General features: G+C 46.3%; 1 protein-coding gene across 1 annotated transcript in view; it reads left to right on the top strand.

Annotated features, from left to right (window-relative positions):
* LOC138492090 (N-acetylglucosamine-6-sulfatase-like) overlaps positions 1 to 26,999 on the top strand; it is a 248,993-nt gene that overhangs the window by 141,428 nt on the left and 80,566 nt on the right. Inside the window, exons 5-7 of the mRNA XM_069619057.1 lie at positions 13,824 to 13,922; positions 14,327 to 14,491; positions 18,067 to 18,149. Coding sequence (XP_069475158.1) covers positions 13,824 to 13,922; positions 14,327 to 14,491; positions 18,067 to 18,149 — 347 coding nt within the window. The remainder of the gene's footprint in view (positions 1 to 13,823; positions 13,923 to 14,326; positions 14,492 to 18,066; positions 18,150 to 26,999) is intronic.

The raw sequence follows: 26,999 nt of genomic DNA, 5'->3' as shown, positions 1-26,999 counted from the left end.
AAAAGGGGGTTTTGTTGCTCCCTAAACATAATTGGACTTTTGACTTCAGAAATAGGGAGCAAAAGCAAATACCCCCACTTGAAAATCGTTTGGAGCTCTGGTACTAATGTCATATGGTCTTTGAACTCCCAAGCCGTTACAGAACGTGACATCACGTGAGCTTCGACACTAGTGGCATCCGTGACGTGGCACCTCTGTAGTGGATACAAAAAAGCATTCAATAAGTGTAAAATACACTAAGGTTTCTATATGTATATTGAATAAGTCAATTTACTTAAAGAGTTGAACGATTCGCGAGCACAGCATTCGGGAAGGAAATGGCAAAGTGGGAAAGTGTCGCTCCTTCGTTTGAAGCCATGGGCGCCCCTCTGGGCGAAAGCTCTTCAAACCTTTCACTTTGACCTTCTTTCTGACGCTTTCGAGACTCACACCAGACCCAGATTGTATTTCACTGCTGCATGCAACCCAGCCGCTGACCTCACAGATGAGATGCCGGCTGCTGGCAGCTGGGGATGAAACGCCATTTCATGCATTTGCATTCATTTGGAAAACTGGGATGTCAATTTCTATCAGAAATGACTTAGAATAACACATTTACAGATGCTGGAGGCCTTCCCATGGTGAGAACAAGTGGTGAGCCAGTTCATGAGGATGGAAATTAATGTCCGGCATGCCCGGGGCAAAACAAAGCAGAAAACATATAAACAAGAAACATGTGACTTACAAAGGTAACATTAACCTGAGGGGGCAAGTGCTTCGAACTAAAGAGGAGTACTATATACATACACAAAATTACATTATTAGGCTTCACTGGAGGGGATTGGTGGGGTCAGGTAGGGAGGATGGGGGAAAGGGTAGGGCAGCACCCTCTTTGGCAGGTTAAAAACTGCTTGTTGATAATACAGTGACATTGGACATCAGGGGGGGGGGGTCCACATCTGATGTTGATTTCTCTCAAAGTTGAGTAATGAATAGAGCAGTAGAAATCTGAAAAGGAAGCCCAGCAGGCTGTGTCACTGTAACTGAGATCTGTGCATAACCTGTATGCCACTGAACCTGTTTGAATCCTTGCATGGGCGACTCGCACACTCTTTTATTTCTGAAAAAGTGAGTCATACATTTTGCAAAGCCTTTCCTGTTAACATTTCCAATCTATTTTGTGTGGTTGATTTATAATGCAAATTGATGCTTTGCCAGACGGATTTATTTGAGAGCACTAGTTTAGCCCTTGAAAAACAACCATGCAAGAAACATTGCCTGTTGGTTCTTAACCATAAGATGGAACGGAAGAGCTGTATCTCTATTGTAAACTGTATAACTACGATTCCAGGTCTCAAATCCCTGCTTAACCCTTGACACGTTATGTGATCCCAAGCGAATCAATTCACCAAACTACGCCTTGTCTACCCTAACAAAAGTGGGTTAGTCCAGAATGGATTCAGTTGAGTGTGCACCTTAGGGAAAGTCTTTGTCCTACATGGTTTAATAGTCTATAGTGTTGTGTAACATACCATTTAAAATTGTAACCATTTATATAGTGTGCACTATAAGCTAAATAGTCTGCTCCCTTTGAAGCCTTGGTTCTCACACAGGAAAGCTAAATAGATGATCTCTTACAACAGACAATGGCCTTCTAACTGTATGTATACTTACAAAAAGACACCTGTTCTACTCTTTGGTGTGTACAGACATCCCTCTTTGATGGCCACACATGGATTGCTTTCCCTTTTCCTCTCATTCTCGGCCACACTTCCTATATGAAGAATTGGAAGATCTCATGTCGTCAAAAATGCCTGAAAATCCTGTTTCATCTTTTTGCAATTTCTTCTGAGAAGTGTGATGTTACCTGCACCGTGGCAACACATTGTTTAAAGACGATTCTTGGGACAGAGCCCTCTGGATAAAGGCCAGGCTTGCTCACTTGCTCACATGTTTGTAAAAAGGAAGTGAGCAGATGAATGCAGGGGATAATCTGCGAGGGCAGCAGATAAAGAAGTGAGCAGATGAATGGAGTGGATCATCTGCGAGGGTAGCAGATCAAGAAGTGAGCAGATGAATGCAGTGGATCATCTAAGAGGGCAGTAGATAAAGAACTGAGCCGATGAATGCAGTGGATCATCTGCGAGGGCAGCAGATAAAGAAGTGAGCAGATGAAATTCATTGGATAATCTGCAAGGGCAGCAAATAAAGAAGTGAGCAGATGAATGTTGGGGATAATTTGCGAGGGCAGCAGATAAAGAAGTGAGCAGATTAATGCAGTGGATCATCTGCGAGGGCAGCAGATAAAGAAGTGAACAGATGAAAGCGGTGGATAATCTGCGAGGGCAGCAGATAAGGAAGTCAGCAGATGAATGCGGTGGATAATCTGCGAGGGCAGCAGATAAAGAAGTGATCAGATGAATGCGGTGGATAATCTGCGAGGGAAGCAGATAAAGAAGTGAGCAGATGAATGCGGTGGATAATCTGCAAGGGAAGCAGATAAAGAAATGAGCAGATGAATGCAGTGGATAATCTGCGAGGGCAGCAGATAAGGAAGTCAGCAGATGAATGCGGTGGATAATCTGTGAGGGCAGCAGATAGAGAAGTGAGCAGATGAATGCGGTGAATAATCTGCGAGGGAAGCAGATAAAGAAATGAGCAGATGAATGCGGTGGATAATCTGCGAGGGCAGCAGATAAGGAAGTCAGCAGATGAATCCGGTGGATAATCTGTGAGGGCAGCAGATAGAGAAGTGAGCAGATGAATGCGGTGAATAATCTGCGAGGGAAGCAGATAAAGAAGTGAGCAGATGAATGCGGTGGATGATCTGCGAGGGCAGCAGATAAAAGAAGTGAGCAGATGAATGCAGTGGATAATCTGCGAGGGCAGCAGATAAAGAAGTGAGCAAATGAATGCAGTGGATAATCTGCGCGGGAAGCAGATAAAGAAGTGAGCAGATGAATGCGGTGGATAATCTGCTAGGGAAGCAGATAAAGAAGTTATCAGATGAATGTGGTGGATAATCTGCGAGGGCAGCAGATAAAAGAAGTGAGCGGATGAATGCAGTGGATAATCTGCGACGGCAGCAGATAAAGAAGTGAGCAAATGAATGCAGTGGATAATCTGTGAGGGCAGCAGATGAAGACGTGAGCAGATGAATGCAGTGGATAATCTGCGAGGGCAGCAGATAAAGAAGTGAGCAGATGAATGCATTGGATAATCTGTGAGGGCAGCAGATAAAGAAGTGAGCAGATTAATGCAGTGGATAATCTCCGAGGGGAGCAGATAAGGAAGTGAGCAGATGAATGCAGTAAGGAAGTAAGCAGATGAATGCAGTGGATAGTCTGTGAGGGGAGTAGACTGAGCCTTTTTGGTTTTTTAGAGGAACGTTTTGTTTACAGCAGTTGTAATTGATGACATCTCATTGGAAATCTGAATGCATGAATGCTCACTTCATGGAAACTTACTTATTACATTTATTGTCTTTTTTAATCATTTTATTTTCCCTTTTTAACGAGCATGAACCTAACTTCAGGAAGCAACAGAGAGCAAGGCATACATTGAATGGTGACGGAGGGAGCAGTTCTTACAGCAAAGCATTTATTACCGGCATAACATTTAGATTAGCCTGGAAAAGTTAGCATTTACAGTTAGTAACATGTAACAGTGATTACATGTTACTGTAATCATATAATCTGAACTTTTCATAGTCTGTAAGGAACTTGCCTACCCTGCTGCAGCCTCATCCTCTATTGCACCCACTCAGGCCCTTTGCGGGGCCCTGGCTGAACACTTCACCGCCAAAACACAGGACATCCTGTTCTCTCTCTCCTTCACTCCCACTCGTGCACCATCATCTCTTGGACTCCCCCCCGGCTGCCCCCACCATGCCCCCTCTTCTTCTCTCCTCCCTCTCCCCTGTGACACCTGAGGAAGTTTCTAGACAAGTCCAGCCTATGAAAGCCTCTTCCAAATAGATAGACCCTTGCTGCTCCAAAACTATCAAGGACAACATAGACTATGGCTCCAGCCTTTGCAGACCTCTGCAACCTCTCCTTCACCACTGGAGTTTTCCCCACTTCTCTCAAACATTCTCTTGTGCACCCTCTGCTTAAAAAACCCTCTGTCAACTCTCCTATTCCGACAAACTATCGCCCAATCTCCATCACTCCTTTCCTGGGCAAACTCCTGGAGAAGTTGGCTGTCTTTCAGCTTACCTTCCACACTGAATCTGTTGGTTCTCTCCATGACCATCGGTCTGGCTTCAGAGCATCCAGAGGCACGGAAACTGCTCTCCTGAACACCTGTGAAGACCTGCTCTCAAACCTTGACTCTAACTCTCCCCCTGTCCTCATTCTTCTCAACCTTTCCTCTGCTTTCGATACAGTAAAACACAACGTCCTGATCTCCCGTCTCTGTGATACCCTGGGCATCACAGATCAGGCCCTGGCGTGGCTAGCGTTCTTTCTCTCTGACTGTCCTTCCTAGGTGGAACTTTGATCCTTTCTCTCTGCTATCACTCTCTCTACTTGTGGTGTCCCCCAGGGATCTAATCTATCCCCCTGGTTTTTCCATGTCTCCATGGCCCCTTTGACACACAAGATCTCTGCCTTCACCTCCAACTTTCAGTGTTAGGCGGACGACACACAGCTCTCTTTAAGGCTACCTTCGGCCTCTTCCTCCTCCTCAATCATTCCTGACTGTCTGGCCGCAATTCAGTGCTGGTTTGCTGCTAATGATCTCTGCCTTAATGCCAGTAACTGCTCCTGCTTTCCCACTTTCACTCTGGCCAGCCTCCCTTGGTCCTGCGCCCTCATCCACCAATGAGGCAAAAAATCTGGGGGCCATCTTTGACTCTACTCTCTCCTTCTCTTCTCACACCTCAGACATGTCCAAAAAGTCCCACTACCAGCTGCACCTTCTCACAGGTATTCTACCTTTCCTCACCTTCCTCCAAAGGCTTATGATCTACAGAGCCCTGGTTCTCTCTAGAATGGACTACTTTCTCAGTCTTCCTACTTCTACTCTCCAACCTCTTCATCTTATCCAGAACAGCAAGACTTATCCTTACCCTCAAGCCCAGGGACCGCATCTCTCTGGTGCTGAAATCCCTTCACTGGCTCCCCGTGGCTACAAGTATCAAATTCAAGTCCTTCTGCATAGTCCACAAGGCCTTCTGAGGCCAGGGCCCTTCATTATACAATGCTCTCTTTCTAAATGCTCTGCTTCTAGAACCCTCTGCTCGGCCTCCTCCAACTCTCTGCGGGTGAGACATTTTTCCAAACAGAGATTTGGGGATAGAGCCTTATGCTCTTCAGGTGCCTACCTCTGGAAAAGCCTCCCTGCCTCTCTCTGTCTTGAGCCGGACCTCCTTAAGTTCCGGAAACTCTTCAAGACCTTCCTCTTCTCTTCCTCATGCTCTCTCCCTCTCTCCTGCTAACCTCCTTTCTTTTCTCTCCTGCTTCCCACCTTCTTCCTCTTCCCAAACCTGCTCAGTTCACTGACTGGTCGCCTGGTGCACCTCCAGAGCATCAAAGGTCCTAGGCTCCTGCTCCAGTCCAGCACTTGCCTCCACAGCCTTTGCACTATGCTATGCACGAGTGCATTCGGAATACATTCCATGAGAGGGGCAACCACTCTGCACTTAACCCAGGCCCCTGCTGGACTGGGCACACTTGTCCCCCTCCCTCGGCACATCCTGTCTGCGCACTTGCACAACCTTGCATGTACTAGGCCTAGCAAGTTTGTCTGTCCTGTCCTCCCTCTGTCTTTCCTCTGTAGCTTGGTTGTGCCTGAAATACTCATGCATAGGCGTATTAGATGACCAACCACCAATCAATCTGAAATGTCGCCAGGCCTAGTATGGTAGTTTATTGTCCTGTATGTCCTTTTCCCTCCCCCCTCCCCACTTCTCCCCCCACTCTTTGTCACTCACTTACACTAGTAGAAATGCCTCTGGCTTTATATGCTAGTAATTGTTGTTAGATCATTCGGAATCTTCAAGGCCTAAGAATGACGACTGTATTCCCTTGTTCCCTTCTCGCCTTGAAGTGCTTTGAAGCACTTCACTTTTGTATAAGCGGTTTGCAAATGAACAATACAATTACATTGAGAGACTGGGGGCAGAACTGAGGGGTAGGCTGCAAAGGGTGGTCATCGGGAGAAATAATGTGATGGAGGGGTTTGGGGGTGTATTCTACGTGCTACAAGGAATGTAGTCCTTGAAGTTGAGGGTCTTGATTTCCTTTCTGCATTGAGGGTGGGTGATTTCTGATATCGTTGGGTGTGAGATTCCACAGTACTTGACCAAAGACTGAGAACGCTTGTTTCCTAGCTCTTTTTCATGTTTGCATTTTTTCCGCTATTCTAGTCTGGCCATGTCCTGACTTCTGGCGATGCCCTGACCACCAGAGATGGTAACATTGTGTGCTAGGAAAGGGGTAGGTTGCACAGTTAATGCTTTGATGAGACATGCCAGCTGCTTGGAGGACACCTCTTATAAGTGCTAAAATGGTGGTGGGTAGGCCAGTTTGAAATGGACCCAAGGCCTGTTTGGTGGATCTGAAGCTGGTGTCTGGTAGCACAGGCATTATTTTCCACATAAGGGATGTTTCGTACTGTGCTTCTGGAGTTTTATTCATTGGGTGTGCCTTGAGGGAGAGGTGGCTGCCTATGTGGCAAACCAGAGAATTTAGTGAGGGTGTCAATTGGGACGGGAAGTCCTTGAGGTTCGTAGAAGACAGCCAGGTCTGGATCTAGGATTGTTTGGTTTTGTTGGTGAGGGGCCTGCAATTCCTCCTTGGTAGGGTTCAATTTGATGTAGGTGCTGGACAGCAGGTCTGAATGGGGGCTTTGCAGGCCATAAGCTGTCTTTGATGCATGATATCTTTAGGTAGGGTTCTGTATTGTCTCCATATTGGTGGATTTGGATATTGTGGCTGGTGAGCAGGGCTCAGAGGGGCTCCATGTGGAGTTGACTATCATGGACGAGAGGATGGATGCCTGTGAAACACCACAGTTGACTGGTAGATGTGGTATCCATCAGTACAAATTGATGCCAGTCTTCTAAGGAGTTGAACCAGCAGAGCATGTTCTCCCCAATGCCCAGGTGGTTCTGCAGTATGTTAATGAAGGCTTGATGGTCAACTATGTCGGAGACTGTGACGAGACCAAAGAGTACCTGGAGGGAGGGGTGTTCATGAAGGATGAAAAGTGTATTGTCTACTACTTAGATGGAGGTCATTGGCCTTGATGTGTGCTTGAAGTTAGGAGTCTATGGCTTTTTAAAGGATCTTGTCTAGGAAAATGGAATCCTACCTTGGAAGGTGTGTGATGGCCAATAGTTGCTGAGGTCGTATGGTTCCTGTAATTGTTTTTTTGAAAAGTATGTTTTATTAATACTTTCAGGGCAGGGCTCTGCAACCTGCAGATCTACAGATATGTTGGACTATGACTCCCATGATGCCTTACTATTGACTATACAAGCTAAGCCTGATGGGAGTTGTAGTTCATGGTTTAAGGGAGTTGTAAACATATGTAAGCCATAGGATGCAGTCTAACTGAATGGAACATTCATGCACTTTCTTTATACTTTAGGAAAATGGAATGGTGAGGTAACCGAGGGAACTATTTTCATGATCGGTCCAGGGCTGGCTACTTCAGGCCGGGGTGGGGGAAAAACAATGTATTTGCCCCTGGTGTAGTGTCCCAAGCCCACAATTCCGCACTCCCAACCTCCAAACCAAGAAAACTCCATGCCAACCTGTATCCCACCCACTCATTCTCAAAATGATATGTATATGCATAATGTATTGTCATTACATTCCTTTTATGCAACGTCTTTCAGAACTTTTTGTGGTGTCTTAGAGTCCTGAGCCCTGGGCAACCTCCCCTAAGTAACAAACATAAAATGACCAGGATAATATACATTCCTGGTGTCCCAGTTTGCAATTTGACAGCAGGATACACCATCTCCCATCTTTGGGTTTGAAACCAATGTAAAGAGGTGGGGAAGCTAGATAATTCATTGGTAGAGCAGAACGAGAGGAGAACTAGGAGGTTTAGCTTCGCTCTAAGAGCTGGCATGGCAAAAGACCCATACTGGGCCTCCTGCCTCCCTACCTCATGACAGAAACCCCATATTGGGCACCCTGTCTACCTTGCGACTTCCATCCCTCCAATATAGTACACCAACTTAGCATCCTGCCGCCCCACAATACAAGGCCCACCCCGGTCATCCCGCCTCTCCATCAGTCTGCATCATATACATGTTTAACATTATAATTATTTATGGAGTAACAATATAGATTTTAAACCCATATGAGTGAGATTTCCCTGCAGCACACAGAGCGAACTCACTGCTGAGTGACCATAATTTGGATTGTTAGGGAAAGTACGGTACCGTGAGGTAAAGTGATTTTTCTCAGGATCACATAACGTGTGAACCACAGAAGGCGGCAGTTGAGCCCTCAGTTCCTACTTCCACAGCTTATTATTTAGAGGGCAAGGGGACTTCCTCTTCCCCTATTTCATCTTCAATATGAGAACCAACCAAGTGTCTTCTGCAAAATGTGGTATTCAATACTAAGCTAATACATTGTTCTTGAAATCTAACTTTCACACTGTTCAATAGATATGGCTGTCAAAGCACCAAGTAACATGACAAAGCAACCTGACAAAATATAGGAGACATTTTAATAGAAACACACATTCAAAAAGCAAGTATGCATCACTTTATCATCATAAAGAAAGGGGCTACAGCATCCCCATAATCAGATGCAATGGCTTGCAGATGAGGCACAGATCTCAGGAACAGTCATTCCAGCTGCTTAACTAGCATTTCAGATTTGTACCTCTTCGTCATATACTCTATTTTCCTTGCCTATTTCTGCCCGCCAGCGTCCTTTCCTTGCTCCTGGTCATCAATGCCATTTACCCCCTTCCCTCACAATTAACTTTCAGACCTCAATTCTCCTTTTGCACCGTCCCTTAACCCTTAACCGAATCCCCTTCCCTCGCACTCAACCCGTTCTCTTGCACATATCCCTCAGTCAGCTCTTCCTTGCCACCCAGCCCATTCAGGGGTCCATCACACCCGACCTATTCCTGCCTCTCATCAACTTCCGTTGCCTTAGCTCACACGTAGGCAGTATAGCACCTTGTTTTGCCAGTCAGCCTCTGACAGACATGTCAAGGAACTGTGGTTAGGGATTTGCTGGTCATTGTGGCACTGGCGTCTGTGCTTGGTCAATGCAAAGCTAAAGGCGCCAAGAGGGCTTGGCTTTCATTGTGCTACGAAGTTGCACTTCCTTGAAAAATTGGCTGCATACTTGAATTCATGGAGGCAGAGGAGACTGCGAGGGCAGTCCCCTGGGAAATGGTGATGGACAAGGGAGTTTCACCTATGATATTTATTTGTGTCTGAGGAAGGTGGCGTGTGTGTGTCTGTGCTTGTGCAACTGAGGTTATGTGTTGAGTATATTTATGTCTGTGTAAAGAATATATTGAGGGATTTATCTGGGTGTTCGTGCAACTGCGTATCTACATATGTGTATATGTTGTAAGATTTGTATTTGTGTCTTTGTTGTTCACATACACATTTTTTGGACAACACAATGAAAAATGGTCACAGGCACATTTAGTAGTCTACTGATGAGTAATACCTGATCTGTGCATCTTTCTGCGTGTGTTTACCAACTGTGCCCGAAAGTCAACTCCACAACCAATCCAACAGCGGTTACTTTAACCATCATATAGTAACATCCATGGGTGCTATTCATCTCTTTTTGTAATGACCCCAAGTGGTCGAGAAATTGATCACAACACGGGGAAGCCTTTTTATAGGGTGAAACAGAAGACACACTACTAGAACATGGATACGTAGTTGCTCAGATACAAGGAATCATGATAAGTTCCTGAGGATCATAACAGGTCATCCGTGTATTGGCCACATTACCTTCCAGGTTCACAGAGTCTGTCATTCACATCATTGCCTGTAGGTGGTATGAACATGCGCCTGCCACCTAATCTCTTCCACCTCTCCCTCACTGTGGAGGCCACCGAGGCACAATGGCAAAATTGTTGAAATCAACTTGAATGTACCCCATTTACACACTGGACGCTTATGCCTTGCTTTGTGCAGTTCTTTCAAAGCATGGTGGATTCTGAAGGATTTCCACTTTTTTAAATTCTTTTTTGTACATATTACAGCCCTTGCCAAGACAGCAACAGCTCTACCAACTTTGGGGGGGGGGGGCAATTGAGCCTTTGCGCCCTTTCCCAGCCACCCATGGATGGGGAAATTCCTAAATTGTGTTTGTAATTTCGGGGAAATTAAATGCTGAGCTAGCAAAGGTGTTGGTCATTGGGCTGGATTTTGCAGTATCCCAAAACCGGCAAAAAATGTCTCCCCAGATCTCGGATACGGCAAAACTATTTGTGCCCATTAATGTAATCGATCGACTTTTGCTCCCGGGACTGGGAATTGAACTAGAGAGCTTGTGAACATTCCTGTCAGGATTGTACTCGGCAGACAATATTCAAGTACAGCTTTGTGAAGATGTGCACCTTTTCTGATTTGCTTGCAAGATTATAGGAAACACTGTTTCTAGGGTTCCGGGGATCTGAGAAAAATCTCCTGAGCTATCCCCTCCCCTAACTTACAACCCCCGCCTTCCTAACCTCCCTCCATCACCCCAGCCTTACTGTGATGCCACAGTTAACAATGTCAATTTCCAGCACTGACTACCAAGGGATCTTTTTGACTCCGGAGATAAAGCTGTATTTGGGAGCCGTACCGGGAGGTAACAGCCCATTGCCGATCTTTATAGCTGAGCGTAGCAAAGGCCGTCAGCAAGAGTGGCAGGCTGTTACCATCCCAATATGTCCTTCCAAACAAGGCATTCATGAAAAAGTTCAGAGTGCTGAAGACCACAAGCCATTTTTCCTGCCAACAACCTTTTAAAACGACAGCGAAGATCGTCTACATGTATATGGCAGAGGCAGCCTGGCCTAAAGGAATGATTCGCGTTCGGGAGGCAGTGGCGATGCAGATGGTGAGCTGGGAAACAGTGGCTTCTTTTGACTTGGGTGGCCTACGTGGGGCAGTGATTTATGCCATGACGTAATGATGATAGTTTAGGATAATTGGGTGGCCAATAAGATCCCAGGGGTAGTACGTGCCACCCCTGGACACTCCCTGCACACGCCCCTGCTAAGAAAGGAGAGAAAGATTACATTTTCTTTTTTTTATTTGAAACATTTGTTTAATTATAAACCTTTTTTGCATTTTACAATTCAAAACCCATATTTCCAAAATCCACAAGTTACATTAAAACCAATTCATGTAAGTATACCTCAAATCCCATAAAATTAAAGACAGACGTCAAATTCATAATACAGATAACACCTTACACAATTGTACACGAGGTTAGTATAATCTCTAAAAACAATACCTACCGTAGCTAAAACTAATCGAGTATTGTCCCCACTCAATAAAAGGGTCCACCATTCATCAGTGGATAAAGTGCTTAGTGAGTCCAAGAAATGCTTAAAATGAATCGACCTCAAAGTCGTCCAAGCTGGACAAAATAGCAGAATGTGTTTCAAATTTCCTACAGATCCTGGTACTTCGCAATAGTCCCATTCTACCACTTTAGGCCTAATCTTTGATCTCACTGACATAACTTCCTTTGTTTGCATTAGATTAACACGGATCCTCATAAACTTAGATCTAAAATAACTGTTAGGGAATTTTCGCAAGTAGTTGGGGAGTGAGCCAAATGCCCCTGGGTCAAAGACCAATTGATGGAATTGCTTGAACGTGTTTGGCTCCTCGGAAGTAAGAATCTTAAGCAGAGCTTTACACATGTTTACCCATTGGGGCAATAATCTGCCAAGTCCCCTGTTTATTTAATTCTTCCTAATTACAAAAATCAGTGGGCATCCTTTAGGATACATTTCCTATAGAGTGCCACTGTGCGCCACGCAACCTTAGCTTTCAGTGATATCAAGCCCAACTCTCGCCTAATAACTTGGATGGGCGTGGCCATGGGCAGATGTAAAACCCTCTTCCAAAACATACCTTTAATCAGCGGCCGCAGCCCATCCGAGATACAAAGTAAGGGTTCTGCACCATAAGTTAAAATAGCAGTGGCCATAAACCTGTACAATTCTACTAAAGGAATCAGTGAAATTCGACAAGATTATTTACACAATAGCCTTGCCTGTCTTGCCAGCAATTTAACCTTATCCTTAAGTGCCTTTATTGAGCGGGCCTCCCACCTACTCATAGTAATGGAGACACCCACATATTTCAATTCCGTCACCTGTTCAATCTGACTCGTACCCAACCACCAAACAAGACGAGTTATTTTCCTACACTGTTTTTCCAATAACAGAATTTTAGTTTTACCAGTATTTATTTAGAGCTCATTTTCCCCAATATATTACTCTAATTTTCTAGACAGTCTTTGAAGACCGATCACCGTTTGGTCTATTGGGACGAGGTCATCAGCGTATAGTAGGTAGTTTATTGTAGTGTCTCCAAATCTGGGAGGGAAGCATTTTGACCAGAGAGGCAAAGGTTAAACAGGGCTGGAGCTAGGGGACAGCCCTGCATGAGCCCCCTATATGTTGGGGTTTCCTCTGCATTCAGCCTAATCCACAAAGAGGTCCCCACATGATGGGCCTCCAGCTGTTGCCAGAGGTTGGTAGGGCATTCCCAGCTATCCAATGTTCCCCATAGCCTAGCTTTGTTTACACTGTCAAAAGCCACAACGAGATCAACAAAAGCAATAAGAATAGAGATCAGGTCTGGTACCCAATCCCCAGACCAATCCCGTCTGGAAGCAGTTGCGACGGTTTGACCCAATTTGCCACTCACTGAGGCGCGACAACTACAACGAGGCCAAAATGTTCCCGACAACATCCAGAAGGGCAATAGGGCGGTAGTATTTAGGGTCATCCCTATTGAAGAAGATAATCGTGGATTGATTTGATATGTGAGCCGAAGATGGGAGACACGGTGAAGCAAAGCGGTGTGTGGGCGGCCGGTGGCGCTAGAGCAGCCAACAGCCTTTCCTGTGAGGTAATATCTGCGATCCGAGCATCAACATTGGCTGCAGCTCTACTCCCAAGTACTAATGACACTTTCATTCGCTTCCTTTTTCCGGGGCTTGGAATGCCAAGGTAAGAGAGGGAACTTCTTGTATGGACTATCCCTGTGCTTTCTATATGGTCTAGGTCTTTGGGGGGCCTAAGTAGTCAGTAATAGAACATTATTTATTGAACGCAACTCATTACCAGGAAAAAAACAGTTTTACAGCACTCTCGAAAATACATATAGTCCCAAGACAATAAGTAACATGACAAAAACAACACAATACATAGAACAACTAAATAAAACAGCTATTCAGATGAATCCTGCTAATTGTGCTCCATTTCATTCATTGCGCAGCATAAAAAGAATGAAAATATTGTGTATGAATATGTTTATTTTAAAATAAAGCAGGGTGACAACAACACCATTTTCATCAGAACACCTTGTTCATTATACAGTGATTTCAACCACTCCCTCCATTCACCCCCTTTTCCCCCCCACGGCCACTAGCCAGTGCCGACGCTTCAGTAGTTGTTTTAATAGAATTTTAAAAATCTGTGAAGTGGCCGTCTTTCTAATGTGGATTGATGGCGTGTGCCACAGTGGACAGCACGCAACAAGCATTAAAGAGTTTAGTGTATATTGGCTGTATGAATCATGGGAAAGTTAGGGATTGGTGGTATTTAAAACTAGCAAACCATGTGATCGAATTAATTTTATAAATCATAGCTTTGTTTTCCGACAGGTGGGGAATTCCCGATACTATAACTACACCTTGTCCAGCAATGGCCGGGAGGAGATCCACGGGGACAGCTACGAAAAGGACTACCTGACCGATGTCATTGTGAGTTCATCTAAGATCCTCCAACATGTGTGAGAATGAGGGCAGTGGAAGTCCTGAGCAAAGATGCCACCAGTCCCTCCCCCGTTTGGGGTCTGGGTTTCAGTCAAGATGATCCAATGCTGTGCTGAAGTGGACCAGTGCATCTTTGAATGGGACTCTCGAAGCCAGGGCTGGGTCATTTGGGTGCTATGGTGGTCTGTAAAGCGATGGAGAACACAAAGTATGAGGCTACATGTTGACGAAGCTAGCGAGGCAGCATTGCCAAGTCAATGGAAGACTGACTGAAGTGGCTTGGATAGGGTGGCCACATTGTGCATTGATCTGTCGGTCATCTCTCGTGCCAATAACTGGGTGGGAATGTTTCCAGTTCTTTCTAGTCCCAGTGTCAATTCTCTTTTTCTAAGGCCAACCGGACGCTTGATTTCCTGAAGAAGGTTTCGCGAGCTCCATTCTTGGTGATGCTTTGCCCTCCAGCACCGCACTCTCCGTGGACTGCCGCCCCCCAGTATGATAACACCTACAATACCACCCAGGCCCCTCGCGGTGGGAGCTTCGACGTAAATGGAAAGGTGAGGCCAAGGGACTGGTGGTCCAGCGGGTCGAGGCCGGTGCTTTAAGTGGGATTAGCAATCGGGGAGGGCGGGGGCTGGGGGCTCTAACACATTGCGATGCAAAACTTGGGCACGGGACCTAAAATGGGTCTGGCTCAGCCTCAAATCCCAAGTAGCTAATATACCTTTAAAAGATATGGGGCCTATGTTTATAAAGGAATGACCTAACCGACCCTTACATGTGAGCAATGAAAGGGAATAAATTCTACTTTAAAAATGTATTTGCATATAATTCAAGTGCTGTACAAATATTGATCAAAATGAATTTACTCAAATATATAATAGCACTTCAAACCAAAATAGATCGGCCATTCTTTTGACAGAAATTCATGATGCCTCTCGACTAATTAAAATTGTTGCAATGATAATACTTTCAATACAATGTGTTGCAAACATCAAACAATGAATTATCTTATAATTTCCCTCACATGTTAGAAAACAAGCTAACTCCAAATGTCTTTAACTGATATTGTGATTTTAAAAATTTCTGATAGTGGCACCTACTGGCGATAATCGTTTTATTTACATTGCTATGTTGAAAGAAATCTGGTAGTGGAGTCAGTTGGGGAGCACTGCAGAGCTCTGGCTCATGGGTAATTTTTGTAGACTGACAGGGCTGGGGCCTGGCTAGCCCCAGCCCACTTAAAGTTCTGGTCAACTCGAGGCCCATTAAAGGCCAGTTGATTCGGTGACTAGTGTAGGAAAAAACACTGATATTACTCACAATGATATGTTAGTAGGATGGCGAGGCAACAGGATTTGGGACAGATAAGCCGTGAGAGAGAATATCGCTTTGGAGAGTGGGCGTGCAGGAGAGAGATGTGTAGGTCTAGGGAGCTTTCAGTTTTCCAGTACAGAGGGTGCGATGGGGAAAAACCTGGACAAATACGAAAAATACACATTCTGGGGAGCAGCGGGGCGACAAGTCAGGGTTGTTCAGAGGGTTAGGAGTAGGGATCTAGGGGCTAGAAAAGAGACTATTGGTCCGGGAAGCAGGGTAGGCGGTGTGGCCGATTATGTCCGAAACCGAGGCAGCGTAGTTTGGCTGGGAATGTATTCTCAAGGCCGACAGGTGGCGCCAGAGGTATTTCAGAGATGGAGGCTTCAACTGGGTCATTCAGTGCTTTCAGAAACAATCTGATGAGAGCTGACAAGAACCGACAGTAGCGTTTAGATTATCAGGACCGCCACATGGCTTTCAAAAGACAATAGAGCATTGTCTCATGTGATGGCAGAAATGGCCCCACAAGACGCAGCTCCAGATAAGTCCCAGCCCATTTTTAACACAACGTGTATGCATTGTCCAGTAATATACAAATACACCCGTTTGTAAACGCCTCCCCTTGCCTTGAGGTCAGAGGAATTCTAAAAACAGATCATTATTTTATGACTAAGGAAATTTGTGAGAAATGCAACTGCTAATTCTTTCTGACAGCCCATCACAGCTTGTGTGTGTATTTAGTTTAAAGCCTGCACAGGCCAGCCATTTTCTCCCAATTATGTCCCTCTATGACGCGTTGAGTCAGTTCCGTGCACTATACAACATACCTAAATACCTTTCGAGAATGTTCCATCACGCTCAAGCAACCTGAGTGACAGCCCTTGACGGACCCCGCCGCCGGCAAATGAGCAGGAAAACGATTTTTGTCCTGGCTGGACCCGACAGGGAACTCTGAGCCCCAGGGCAGTGCACCTGCATACCCCCTGCACACGCCCCCCCCCCACCCGCCCCGGTCTCAGCAGCGCTGCATCACACAATGCTGTAAAACCCGGGCTGAAGACAAAATGGCGCAGCGCAGGAATAGATTTTCCCACTCTGAACCCACCAACGAGATCACAGGTGTTGAGGATTGAACATTTCACTCTCATATGTTCCAGTGATAAAATGGAGAACATTTACTGGGGGGAAGTCCAACCCCTTCCCCCAAACCCTTCAGGCGGTAGGCTGAAGGGGGCGGAATGTTGGCGGTGTGGGTGGGATAGGGGCCGTATTGTCAGTGGTGTGGTCGTGACTGAGGGGCAGAGCTAAGTGTCAAATTATGGGCGTGCCCTGAATAAAGGATACTGGCTGCTGTGCATAAAAACAAAGTGCATTGTGGGAACATAAGAATGACCATCAATTTATCAAACATGTATGTGCAAGTAATTCAAACGTGCATTCCTTCTGAGCATGCAATGCACACTTAATTATTATGGTACTCATTTCCTCTGTCAGAATGGTCACACTGGACAGTAACATGTGTGCAAAGCATGAGACATATATACAGCTCTGGACAGCTTCATTATTTAAGTTTGGGCTGTCGACAATGACTTTCAGATGCAGTCTGTTAAACCATCCTCTGCTCACCTGCACGCATTGAGACACTGCGTTCGGTTCTGAAGACAGAGCTTCCTCAACTTGGTGGGGGTTTGGGCCTCGAGTCTACACCGAATGGTCTTCTTGCAAGACAGTTTTTGCCTATCTGTCTTGTTCCGGCCCAATTCCTCCCCTGGCCTACAAGTGTATCAGGCTGTCTTTGCCAAAAGTCAGAGAGACCCTGTACTTAGAATGAGAGAGGCAGATAATGTGTTCTGGTCTTCATTCAAGTTATAGCGCTCTATACTATACCAGAGGTGAAATATTAATTTACATATCGCTATGGTCCCGCCCACAAGGACAGTTATCGCCAAAATGTCAGTAAATCGGCTGCCACGTTTTTGGCAGATGTTAAAATGTAGTTTAACTAATCACGAAGGGTACTCCAAATGTGGACCCCTTGCTCTATGTAACTAGAGAGACACCACACCGCAACCACACCTCACTGATGACGCCCAGCAAGACAGAAAAACGTGTCCAGGGTAGTTGTTAGAGTTGTGGTTCTCATGAGCATTGGTCAGAATTCCCGTAGTGGGCTGTCCTTGTGGCCGAGGCCAGATTGATATGCAAATGCTTATAGCAAAACAAACAAAGGAGGTGATAGCTGGAAGGCTTGGAATACATTATAAACTCTGGCACTGCTCTGGGCAACCCTCCAGGCCATCGTTCTTCGCCTGCCAAGCCATTACAAAAGTGGAAAGACCATATGCAAATCAGGCTTGGTGCCACCCCCAAAGGGGCAGTCCAGCCCAAACTGCTTGGTCACATCCATTCTGCACGAGACCACAAACATCCCCAGACATGTTTTGTTGGGCATCATCAGTGAGGAGTATCTTGGGTCTCCAGGCCCAGCAGGGATGGGACCCACGTCTGGGCATAGCCGTCCCACCCAGGGTGACAATAGCAAAACAACGATGGTTTCCATGGAACCGTTTTTTTGGGCTTATCAGTAGGGGGCTCTTACATTTTTGTCGAGTCGGGATCTGAGATATCTTACAACTGGTTTATTATGACTTGCGTACACCCATGTCCTGGATAAGTCAGAAATAGCAGTAATAAAAATGGTATTCCGATCTGGCAACCCTGTGTGGCGACCCTGGCTTCCGTAGCCCAGTCCCTGGTGCAGGGGGAGCTTCTGCCTGAGGTGTAACTGTGATGATGTGTCTTTGTTTTTTAGGATAAACACTGGCTGATAAGACAGGCCCGGAACCCAATGTCCAACACGTCCCTCAAGTTCCTGGATAACGCCTACAGGAGGCGGTGAGACATGTTACCTTGGAAAAGTACAACCTGTTTGTTCTGTTCGTATCCATGTGCAACTCAGGGACTAAACCAGCAGGTCTCTGCTCTCTGTCTCGTTCCGTATATTGATCAAGTCTCCTTTCTCTGTCTTTCTCTGTCTTTTTTTCTGTTTAAATCCCCTTTCTCTATCTGCCCGACTTGCCCATTTTCACTTTGTTGTCTTGACATTAAGGGCCCGATTCATGGAATATTTGCCCGTTTCAAAGTGAATTTGCACTGCTGAAAAATGACTTTTCACTGCCGACACAAACCCTGATTCATGGAACCCTGCAAAGTGTATTTTTGCAGTGCAAAGTCCGGGCAAAGTCAGCGCATAGTCATTTTAGCAATACAAAATGACTTTGCCCGGACTTTGCAATGAAAAAATACCCTTTGCATGGTTCCATGAATACGGGTTTGTGTTGGCAGTGCAGTCACTTTGCAGCAGTGCGAATTCACATTGAACCGGGCAATTATTGCATGAATCGGGCCCTAAATCTCTGTTTTCAAAACGGACCCACCATCGCTTCTCGCTTTCTGATGTAAATGATCTATATCCCGCACAGGTCTTTGTGCAAAACAGCAAAGCCAACCACGAGAGCTCATTGCTTAATGCCTGATCCATCGTCCTAGACCGGTGCCTGACCTGAAGCTAATTACTCGAGTATTTTCCACTTTTGAAATGTCAATACTGGGCATAAGCCCTTCTATAGCTCCTGGGTGTAATCCAAACTGTATTCCTCCTTTGACTCATTTTATATTTTCTCAGAAAAAAATGTTCTCTCTTTCTTTGGAGTTCTCCTCTGTTTTTGGGTTTGGCTCACTTAATTGCTGCAAAGCACCACTGTGATCAGAGCCAGAAGCCTTGCTATGTATGGAGAGGGTTGATTGGCATGTTGGAAGCAGATGTAGATCCTGTGTGTTTTTCGGTGAACTGCAATGTCTAGCTAAGCAGTCATCTTAGTGTGTAGTATCTAACTATTGTTAGTGTTAGTTTAGACTTGTTTGTGTCAGGCAGTACAGTGGTTGATTACTCGCAGACACCTGAGAAACGGATGGGAGTTCAGCACGATATGCCCAAAAGCAAGTCCCTCCCCCTCCACTGCCATGATCCTATTTCTCCCCCCACCCTGCTTGTTGAGCCATCCCACCTCAGATCCTTTCCCCAGCTCCTCACATCACCCCACACAGTAAAACGAACTAATTACCCAAATCACCCCACCCATAGTACACACCCACAGTACACACACAACCTCACCCTGCAGCACAAGTCCACAGCACCCACCCTTCCTCACCCCTCCAAACCCAAATTGACCACCACCTTCCATCACTCCAGCCATACCACCCACCGTCAACCCACCACCTCACACCGACCATCCATGCCCCCTCACCACCTCACCCAACAACACCACCAGGCAAACCACACTGCATCACTCACCCTCACATCACCCACCACCCAAAGCTCACATCACCCACCACCCAAAGCTCACATCATTGATTCACCTAGCCCAAACTAACCGCTGATACAGCCTTGCCCACAACCTCTTTATTCCCAAATCACCCACCACCCATCATAACCCAACCAACTCAGTCCACCTCACCACATTACTACACCACCCCTCCCAGCACCCAACCTCACCACCTCTCCTCTTCCACCAATCCAACCTCACCCACCCAAGCTCATCCACCATCACCACCTACCTAACACGATCGCATCACCACTGAAACTCCACCCAAAACACCCATTCACTTTCCCCACCACATAACTCCACCTATGCCACACTTATCCCACCACCTCACTGCACGCACCCAACCACACCCCAGAACACCACCAACCTAATCTCACCCCACCACATCAGCCCACAATCAAAACCCACCCAACCTCACATCACCACCTTACCCCAACACTTGATGTCCCTACACCCAAGCTCACCCGACAACTCTACCCACTGCACCACCTCCCACACATAACCCACCCCATCCACCTCACCACACCCCACCCAATCACCCATTCAATGAAACGCACGCACCTACTCAACTTCATCCGCTACCTCACTCCTCCACTTACCCACTCATCCTCACCCTATTACCTAACCTTACCCTACTGCTACAACTGAGCCGACCGCAGCACTCCACCCACCCCACCATGATCCTCACCCAACCAAACCCTCCAGAGCCCCCCACACCAGCTCAACTTTACCACATGTCTACCCATCCACTACTCCTTTCAATTGAGCTCATCCCAGCAATCCGTTCACTCTTCCACCCATGTTCAAACTACCAATCCACCCTAGCTGAACAGAACACATGCATAGTTCACAGCCTTAAACCTCACCCACATAGCTCACTGCAGCAACCTCAAGCACACAAGCTGACCCCAGCAATCTCCCATCTGCTCACCCTAGGTACGCCAGCAAATCCAGAGCTCGCGCACACACCAAAGCTAACCTGAGAAAGAACCTATTGCACCCCAGCAAATCTACCCACCCTAACTCACTCAGGAATACCCACATCTCACCCTAGCAATCCCCAATAAACCCATACTACCTAGTTCACCCAAGCAAACCCATGTTCAATCCAGCAATCCCGCGTTTACCTCAGCAAACCCAATCACACCCCAGGATCCACATTGCCCACCCACCCCCTTCCGCAAATGCCCCTTCCAACCATAGCTCACCCGGCAAACTCCCCAACTCAAGCTCTCCTAAAGAACCTCCCATCTCATTCCAGCACATGGAGACCCAGCCTAACTCAACCAAGTCCCTTCACCCATCCTGGCTCAACCCAGAACCCCCTCTGCCCGACCTGGACTGCAAACCTGGGAAATGGTGAATGGGTTAACTGCCTGAGGGTGTGATGGCAGTGTTTGCCTAATGTTTTGCGAATGCCTGTATAAGGGACAAAACTGCTGATTTTGCCCGTTTTGATTTCCAATTGAATCCCCAACTTTTTGTGCATCTTCTGCAGTTGCGATACTCTAGAATTACAGAGACATAATAATCGGAATCCTGAACTACCCTTTCTCTCAAGCTAATGCCCGCACCTCACTCCACCATGCCAGCATGTCTCTTAACAGTCTTAGCTAATAGAATTCCTCCTGGCTTCCCATCTCTTCATATCCCTGTCTTTTTATATTCTCTTCCCCATTCCTCCCGCTGATGTTATATAGCTCGATTTTCTGATAAATGTGTAGGTTTTAAAACAACACTTCTTTCCATCATATCAGATGAAAATCTCACCGCTTCTTCCCTTTACCAGTCCACAGCTCAGCCTTCCCTATTGTGTCTTCTTCTTCTTCTTCTTAATTATCGAAAGCGTTTTTTTTGTGTCTATTGAGCCTCTAAATACAAACGTTCCAGAACCTTCCTATAGTTCTTCATGTTTAATGGCACCAACGATTTCGCTATGATTCAGCACTCTCCATGTGTGTAGGCTGTCCCATTCCTTTTCAATTAGACGGTTATGCACACCTGAAGCCAACACGCGGAACCTCCACCACTGCAAGCTAGGGAAAGCGTCTGCAGGCTCATTATCCATACCCTTAACCTGCCCAGCTCTAAGGAATGGATAATTTTTCAAGGATTCCAACACAAATCCTCTCAACAGCCTCTAGCATTGCCATATCTAGCTGATTGCTTTCTCACCACCTGCACTAACCACATGGTATCCACTGCTAAAATATCACTCTTCTCTGTGACAACTCCTTCTCACGCAAAACCCATACATTCAGCAATGGAAAGTATTCCAAAAATTCAGTACTCTCACTCTCCCCCAGCAAATTTGTATTTCATGTTTATTGAAGTGAAGGAACAGTTGTGCTTTGAAAGAGAAATTACTTTCAAAAAAAGGTCATGACAGAGACCAAAGGCAGTCCTGAGATAAAGTGCCTTTACTTAAGAGTATTGTTTGATTGAGTGACATATTCTAGGTGGTGAAAAGATGAACGTGGGAACATATACCAGGGACATGGAAGTAGAAGTTATAACCATATTTTTAACAGTGACAGCCTGAGGCCAGCATCTGGTCCTGAGGATAAACTGCAAGAGAGGTGGCTGGTGCGGTTTGTTTGGCTAGGAGGGTGAAAGACTTTGGGGGGGCTCCTTCTATTGCTAGCAGGTAGAGTCTGAACCTCATTAGGAAGAGTTCCATTGAGGAACTACTGCAACAGCCTCTTTCTCAATCTGCCTAAATCTACTCCTCGCCCTCTTCAACTCATCCAGAACAGGACCGCAAGGCTTATCCTTGGCCTCAAGCCCAGAGACTGCATCTCTGCTGCCCTGAAATCCCTCCACTGGCTCCCGGTGGCTGCAAGGATCAAGTTTAAGACCCTCTGCATCATCCACAAGGCTTTCTGGGGCCATTGCCCTCACTACCTTCAACTCTCTCTTCCTAAGTACCTTCCTCCATGAGCCCCCGCTCATATACTTCTAATTCTCTTTCAGTGAGTTGCTTCTCCAAGCATAGAATGGGGGGTAGATCTCTCTCCTCTGCAGGTGCCTCCCTCTCGAATGGCCTCCCTGCCTCTCTCTGCCTTGAGCCGGATCACTTATGTTCCGGACGTTTCTCAAGACCTTCCTTTTCTCATCTTCTTTCTCGCTCCCTCTCCCCTCCTAACCTACCCTTGCTCCAGCTCTGTCTGCTGACTGGCTGCTGGGTGTCCTCTGAGTCTTACAGGACACCAGGCCCCCCGACCAGTCCCCCTGCACTTGCCACCTGGCCCACCTTACACTGCCACCTGTTTACCTTCCGCTCCTGAGCTGGGATTGCCCTCTGTAGTCCCAGCCTTCCTTGCACTTAACTCAGAGCCCTGCTGCTCTGGATGCACTTCTCTCTGTACCCCCCCTGCACTTCTTGTTGCGCACTTGCACAATCTAAATGATACTAAGCCTAGTAAGATCGTTTGTCTTGTCCTCCCTTTGTTCCCCCCCGCCTGCACCTTGAAACACTTGTGTACAGGTGCATAATAAATACCAAATCAATCAATCAATATTAATTATGTTAAATATTGCTATTCTAAACTGTGTAATATTTTGACTTCATTTTGTATTCATGATCATTTGTGTATGTCTACATGCCCTCATCATGCTTTCATGGACATTCACCATGGTCTTTACTTCGGAGCATCAGTTCCAAGGGGCATCTGTGAATCCTGCCATGTGGTGTTTTTTGATAATGCCTGGATACTTCGCAAATTGCTTGCTGAATTGATATGCATTGTGTGTCAGCGTATGATCCTTAGCATCTCAGCTGTTCCATTGGATCTTGGCCATATAGCTCTTCAATTTGGTTACGTTATTTCCCAACTTATTTCAAGCATGCCACTGCTATTTGTTTACTGAAAAGTCCCAATTCTGAACTTTCTAACTCCTGTAATTATCACTCTATAATCTTTTATTCCCTAGTTATCTAAACAACTAGAAGGAATTGTTCATTTTCAATTCGCATCCAGGGAAGGGCGCCCAGCCAATCAGGTTGCTGGAACAGCAGTGAGAATACACAATCACTGCACGCTGTCCCAGCCACCAGAGGCGCTTCCCTGGGTGGTGCTTTTTTTGTCCTTTTTTATTAATTCCGCAGAAGCAACAGGAAGTCTGTCTCTTTTGCCTCCCCACCCCCTCAACTTACCTGCGGGACCAGAGCATTGCACTCCAGTCACAGAACTCCTCCCGTCTGGCTGATGAAAAATGAAAAAAAAAAGATGGCTGAGTTCCTTTTTCATGTCTATGGCGGCCATCTTTTCTTTTCATATTTGCATCGGGAGATCGGCTGCGCTAGCTGCACAGATTTTCCGTTGAAAAATTGTGAAAGCCATTTGCATCCCGGACGAAACGCAGGGTGGGAATGGCTTTCATGCCCTGCCAGGAGGGAAGACTAGGCCTAACAGCGGACAGCCCGAGCTGAGGCCCAAGCAAAGGCCTAGTCTGCCTTTGCTCGGGCTGGCAGGCCGTTAAAGGCCATGTCCGCAATCCTCGCAGGGCATGAAAGGCATATTATCTGCGTATCTTAATTATAATAACTATTGGCATTACAATCTGGTTTCTGGGCAGGTTATTCCATAGAAACTGCAATATTAGTAGAATCTGATTGTATTTTGCAGGCTCATTGTCTTAAAATGTTTTCCATTCTTGTACTTCTTGATGTTCCTGCTACCTTTGCCACTTAGACATATACATTCTTTATCCTCACTTGGGATAAATGGTACTGCTCTTTCTTGTTTTTCACAGAGTAAGGGCAAGAGGAATCCTTACAGGACTATTTACATTTCTTTAGCTGTAATCTTTTTGATAGATTGCTACAGACCACTTTTCAGGTTCTTCTTGTTCATTATGAACGGCCCATGGAGTTCATTGACTTTTTGACAGAGTTTTGAACCCTTTACACCTAATAGGTTATCCAGAGGTAGAGCTGTATAACCTCACCTACCCCCAGGCTTTCCAAACAAAGGATCACAATTGTTAGTATGATTTTAAGGTTTACTGGGCCACAACGGCAACACACACATTGTTGATTGGTTGTAGGTAGCTTTAACATTTTCTAAGTGAATAGAAGAGTAGGATGCTGAGCATCTACTCAACCACTTTATGGCTAATATTAGGGACTGTATATTATTTGACTCTTCTATTCCTAATGCACATGTATTATGTCTACAAGAGAATAAATACATAAATGCTAACCTATGGAATGAGAGCATTATTAATACATTTCTATGTAGGAGTATAAAAGATGATATGTCCCAAGTGCAAACACTTGTTTTTTAGTGATAAAACTGTGTAGGGAAGATATTGTTAGCATCTAATGTTTATCATGCATAGAATGATAATATGAATATCTCCATCACTCCCTTCCTGGGCATTGGGCAAGCGCCTGGAGAAACTGGCCATCGCCCAGCTTAATCTCCACACTGAATCTGTTGGTTGTCTTCATGATCATCAGTCTGGCTTCAGAGCTGCCAGAAGCACGGAAACTGCTCTCCTGAACATCCGTGTAGATCTGCTCTCCAACCTTGACTCTAACACCCGTGGTGTGCTCATCTTGTTTGATCTCTCTTCTCCCTTTGACACTGTCAACCATGCCATCCTGCTCAACCGTCTCCGTGATAACCTGGGTATCACTGGTCAGGCTCTGGGGTGGCTGACTTCTTTCCTCTCCGACGACCCTCCCAGGTCCAAATTGGGTCCTTCCTCTCTGCTATCGTTTTCTCTACCTGTGGTGTCCACCAGGGATCTAACCTCTCTCCCTGGCTGTTCAAACAATACCTGGCACTCCTGGCCCACCGCATCGCCACTCTATGCCCCACTTTCAGTGCTATGCAGATGACACCCAGCTCATTTTCAGGCTACCCTCGGCCTCCTCCTCTCCTTCACTCATCTCTGACTGTCTGTCTGCTATCAAGGAGTGGTGTGCCTTAATGCCAGTAAGACTGATATCTGCTCATCGGCACACCCGCTCCCTCCTTCCCCGTAGCTCTCTGGCCAGCCTATCTTGGCCCTCTTTCTGCTCCCACCTGCAAGGCTAAAAACCTCAGGGTCATCCTCGACTCCACACTCTCCTTCTCTCCTCACATCTCTGACGTCTCTAAGAAGTCACACTACCAGCTGCACCTCCTCAGAGGTATTCTTCCTTTCCTCTCCTTCCCCCCGAAGCTCACTCTCTCCATAGCTCTGGTTCTCTGTAGGCTGGACTGTTGTAACAGCCTCTTTCTAAATCTGCCTGCTTCTACTCTCTGCCCTCTGCAACTTATCCATAACAGGACTGCGAAACTTGTCCTTGGCCTCAAGCCCAGGGATTATATCTCTCCAGGACTGAAATCTCTGCACTGGCTCCCAGTGGCTGCGAGGATTAAGTTCAAAACCCTCTGAATCTTTCACAAGGCCTTCTGGGGCCTGGGGCCTCAATACCTTCAACTCTCTCTTCCTGAATATCTTCCTTCTCAAGCTCTTCGCTCATCTGCCTCCAACTCCTTCAGGGTCAGTCGCTTCTCCAAGCAACGAGTTGGTGGTAGATCTCTTTCTTCGGCTGGTGCCTCCCTCTGGAACACCCTCCCTGCCTCCCTTAACCTTAAGGAGAACCATCTCCGGTTCCGGAAGCACTTCAAAACCTTTCTCTTTGCTTCTGCTTTTTCTCCTTCTCTCCTCTGCTGACCTCCTGGCTGTAACCGGAACTGCACTGGCTACCTGGACACTCTCTGATCTCGGGCCCAGGTCCTTCCCCCGTCAGCGTCACACACCTGCATTGCCCATCTGGCAACCCCCGCACTTGGGGACTGTTTCTGTATCCCTACAGTCCCCCTACCAGCCCTTGACACAAGATGCCCGCACTTACCCATGCACTTGCCACATGCTGGCTGTTAACCTATTTATTGTTATCATCTTTTCCACGCACTTGTGTGATCTATATGACACCTGGCCTAGTAGGATCATTGTCCGTCCTCCCTTTGCCACCCCCCGCCTCGTTGCACCTTGAAACACTTGTGTATAGGCACGCTATAAATGCCATAGCATATCAATTGATACATTGATTCACCCAGAGGTAGTCCCTCACAATATTTCTGTCCAATAGTAAGCCTGTCAGGTGCTCGGCAGTAGTCGTTTTGCCTGCTCTGAAGCACAGAGATCCTACTTTCTCTAGAGCCTTGCTTCTGGTACCACACTATTCTCTGCCACAAAACCTGCCATAGCCTCAGGAGGGCATTTAGATTGCCTTTGGGTTGGAGGTTATGCTCTGGCATAGAGGGTATGATGTAAATCAGGCACTACTTGATTCAATGCTCTTTTCCTGTTTCCTGGAAAGGTTCCTTTTCTCTTTAACTGGCTTTATCCTGTGGTGGCC

The sequence above is a fragment of the Ambystoma mexicanum genome, chromosome 10, assembly GCF_040938575.1.
Source record: "Ambystoma mexicanum isolate Mex_15411 chromosome 10, UKY_AmexF1_1, whole genome shotgun sequence".
NCBI lineage: Eukaryota > Metazoa > Chordata > Amphibia > Caudata > Ambystomatidae > Ambystoma > Ambystoma mexicanum.
The sequence above is the reverse complement of the archived record's forward strand: the minus strand, read 5'-3'. Positions and strand labels throughout refer to the sequence as shown.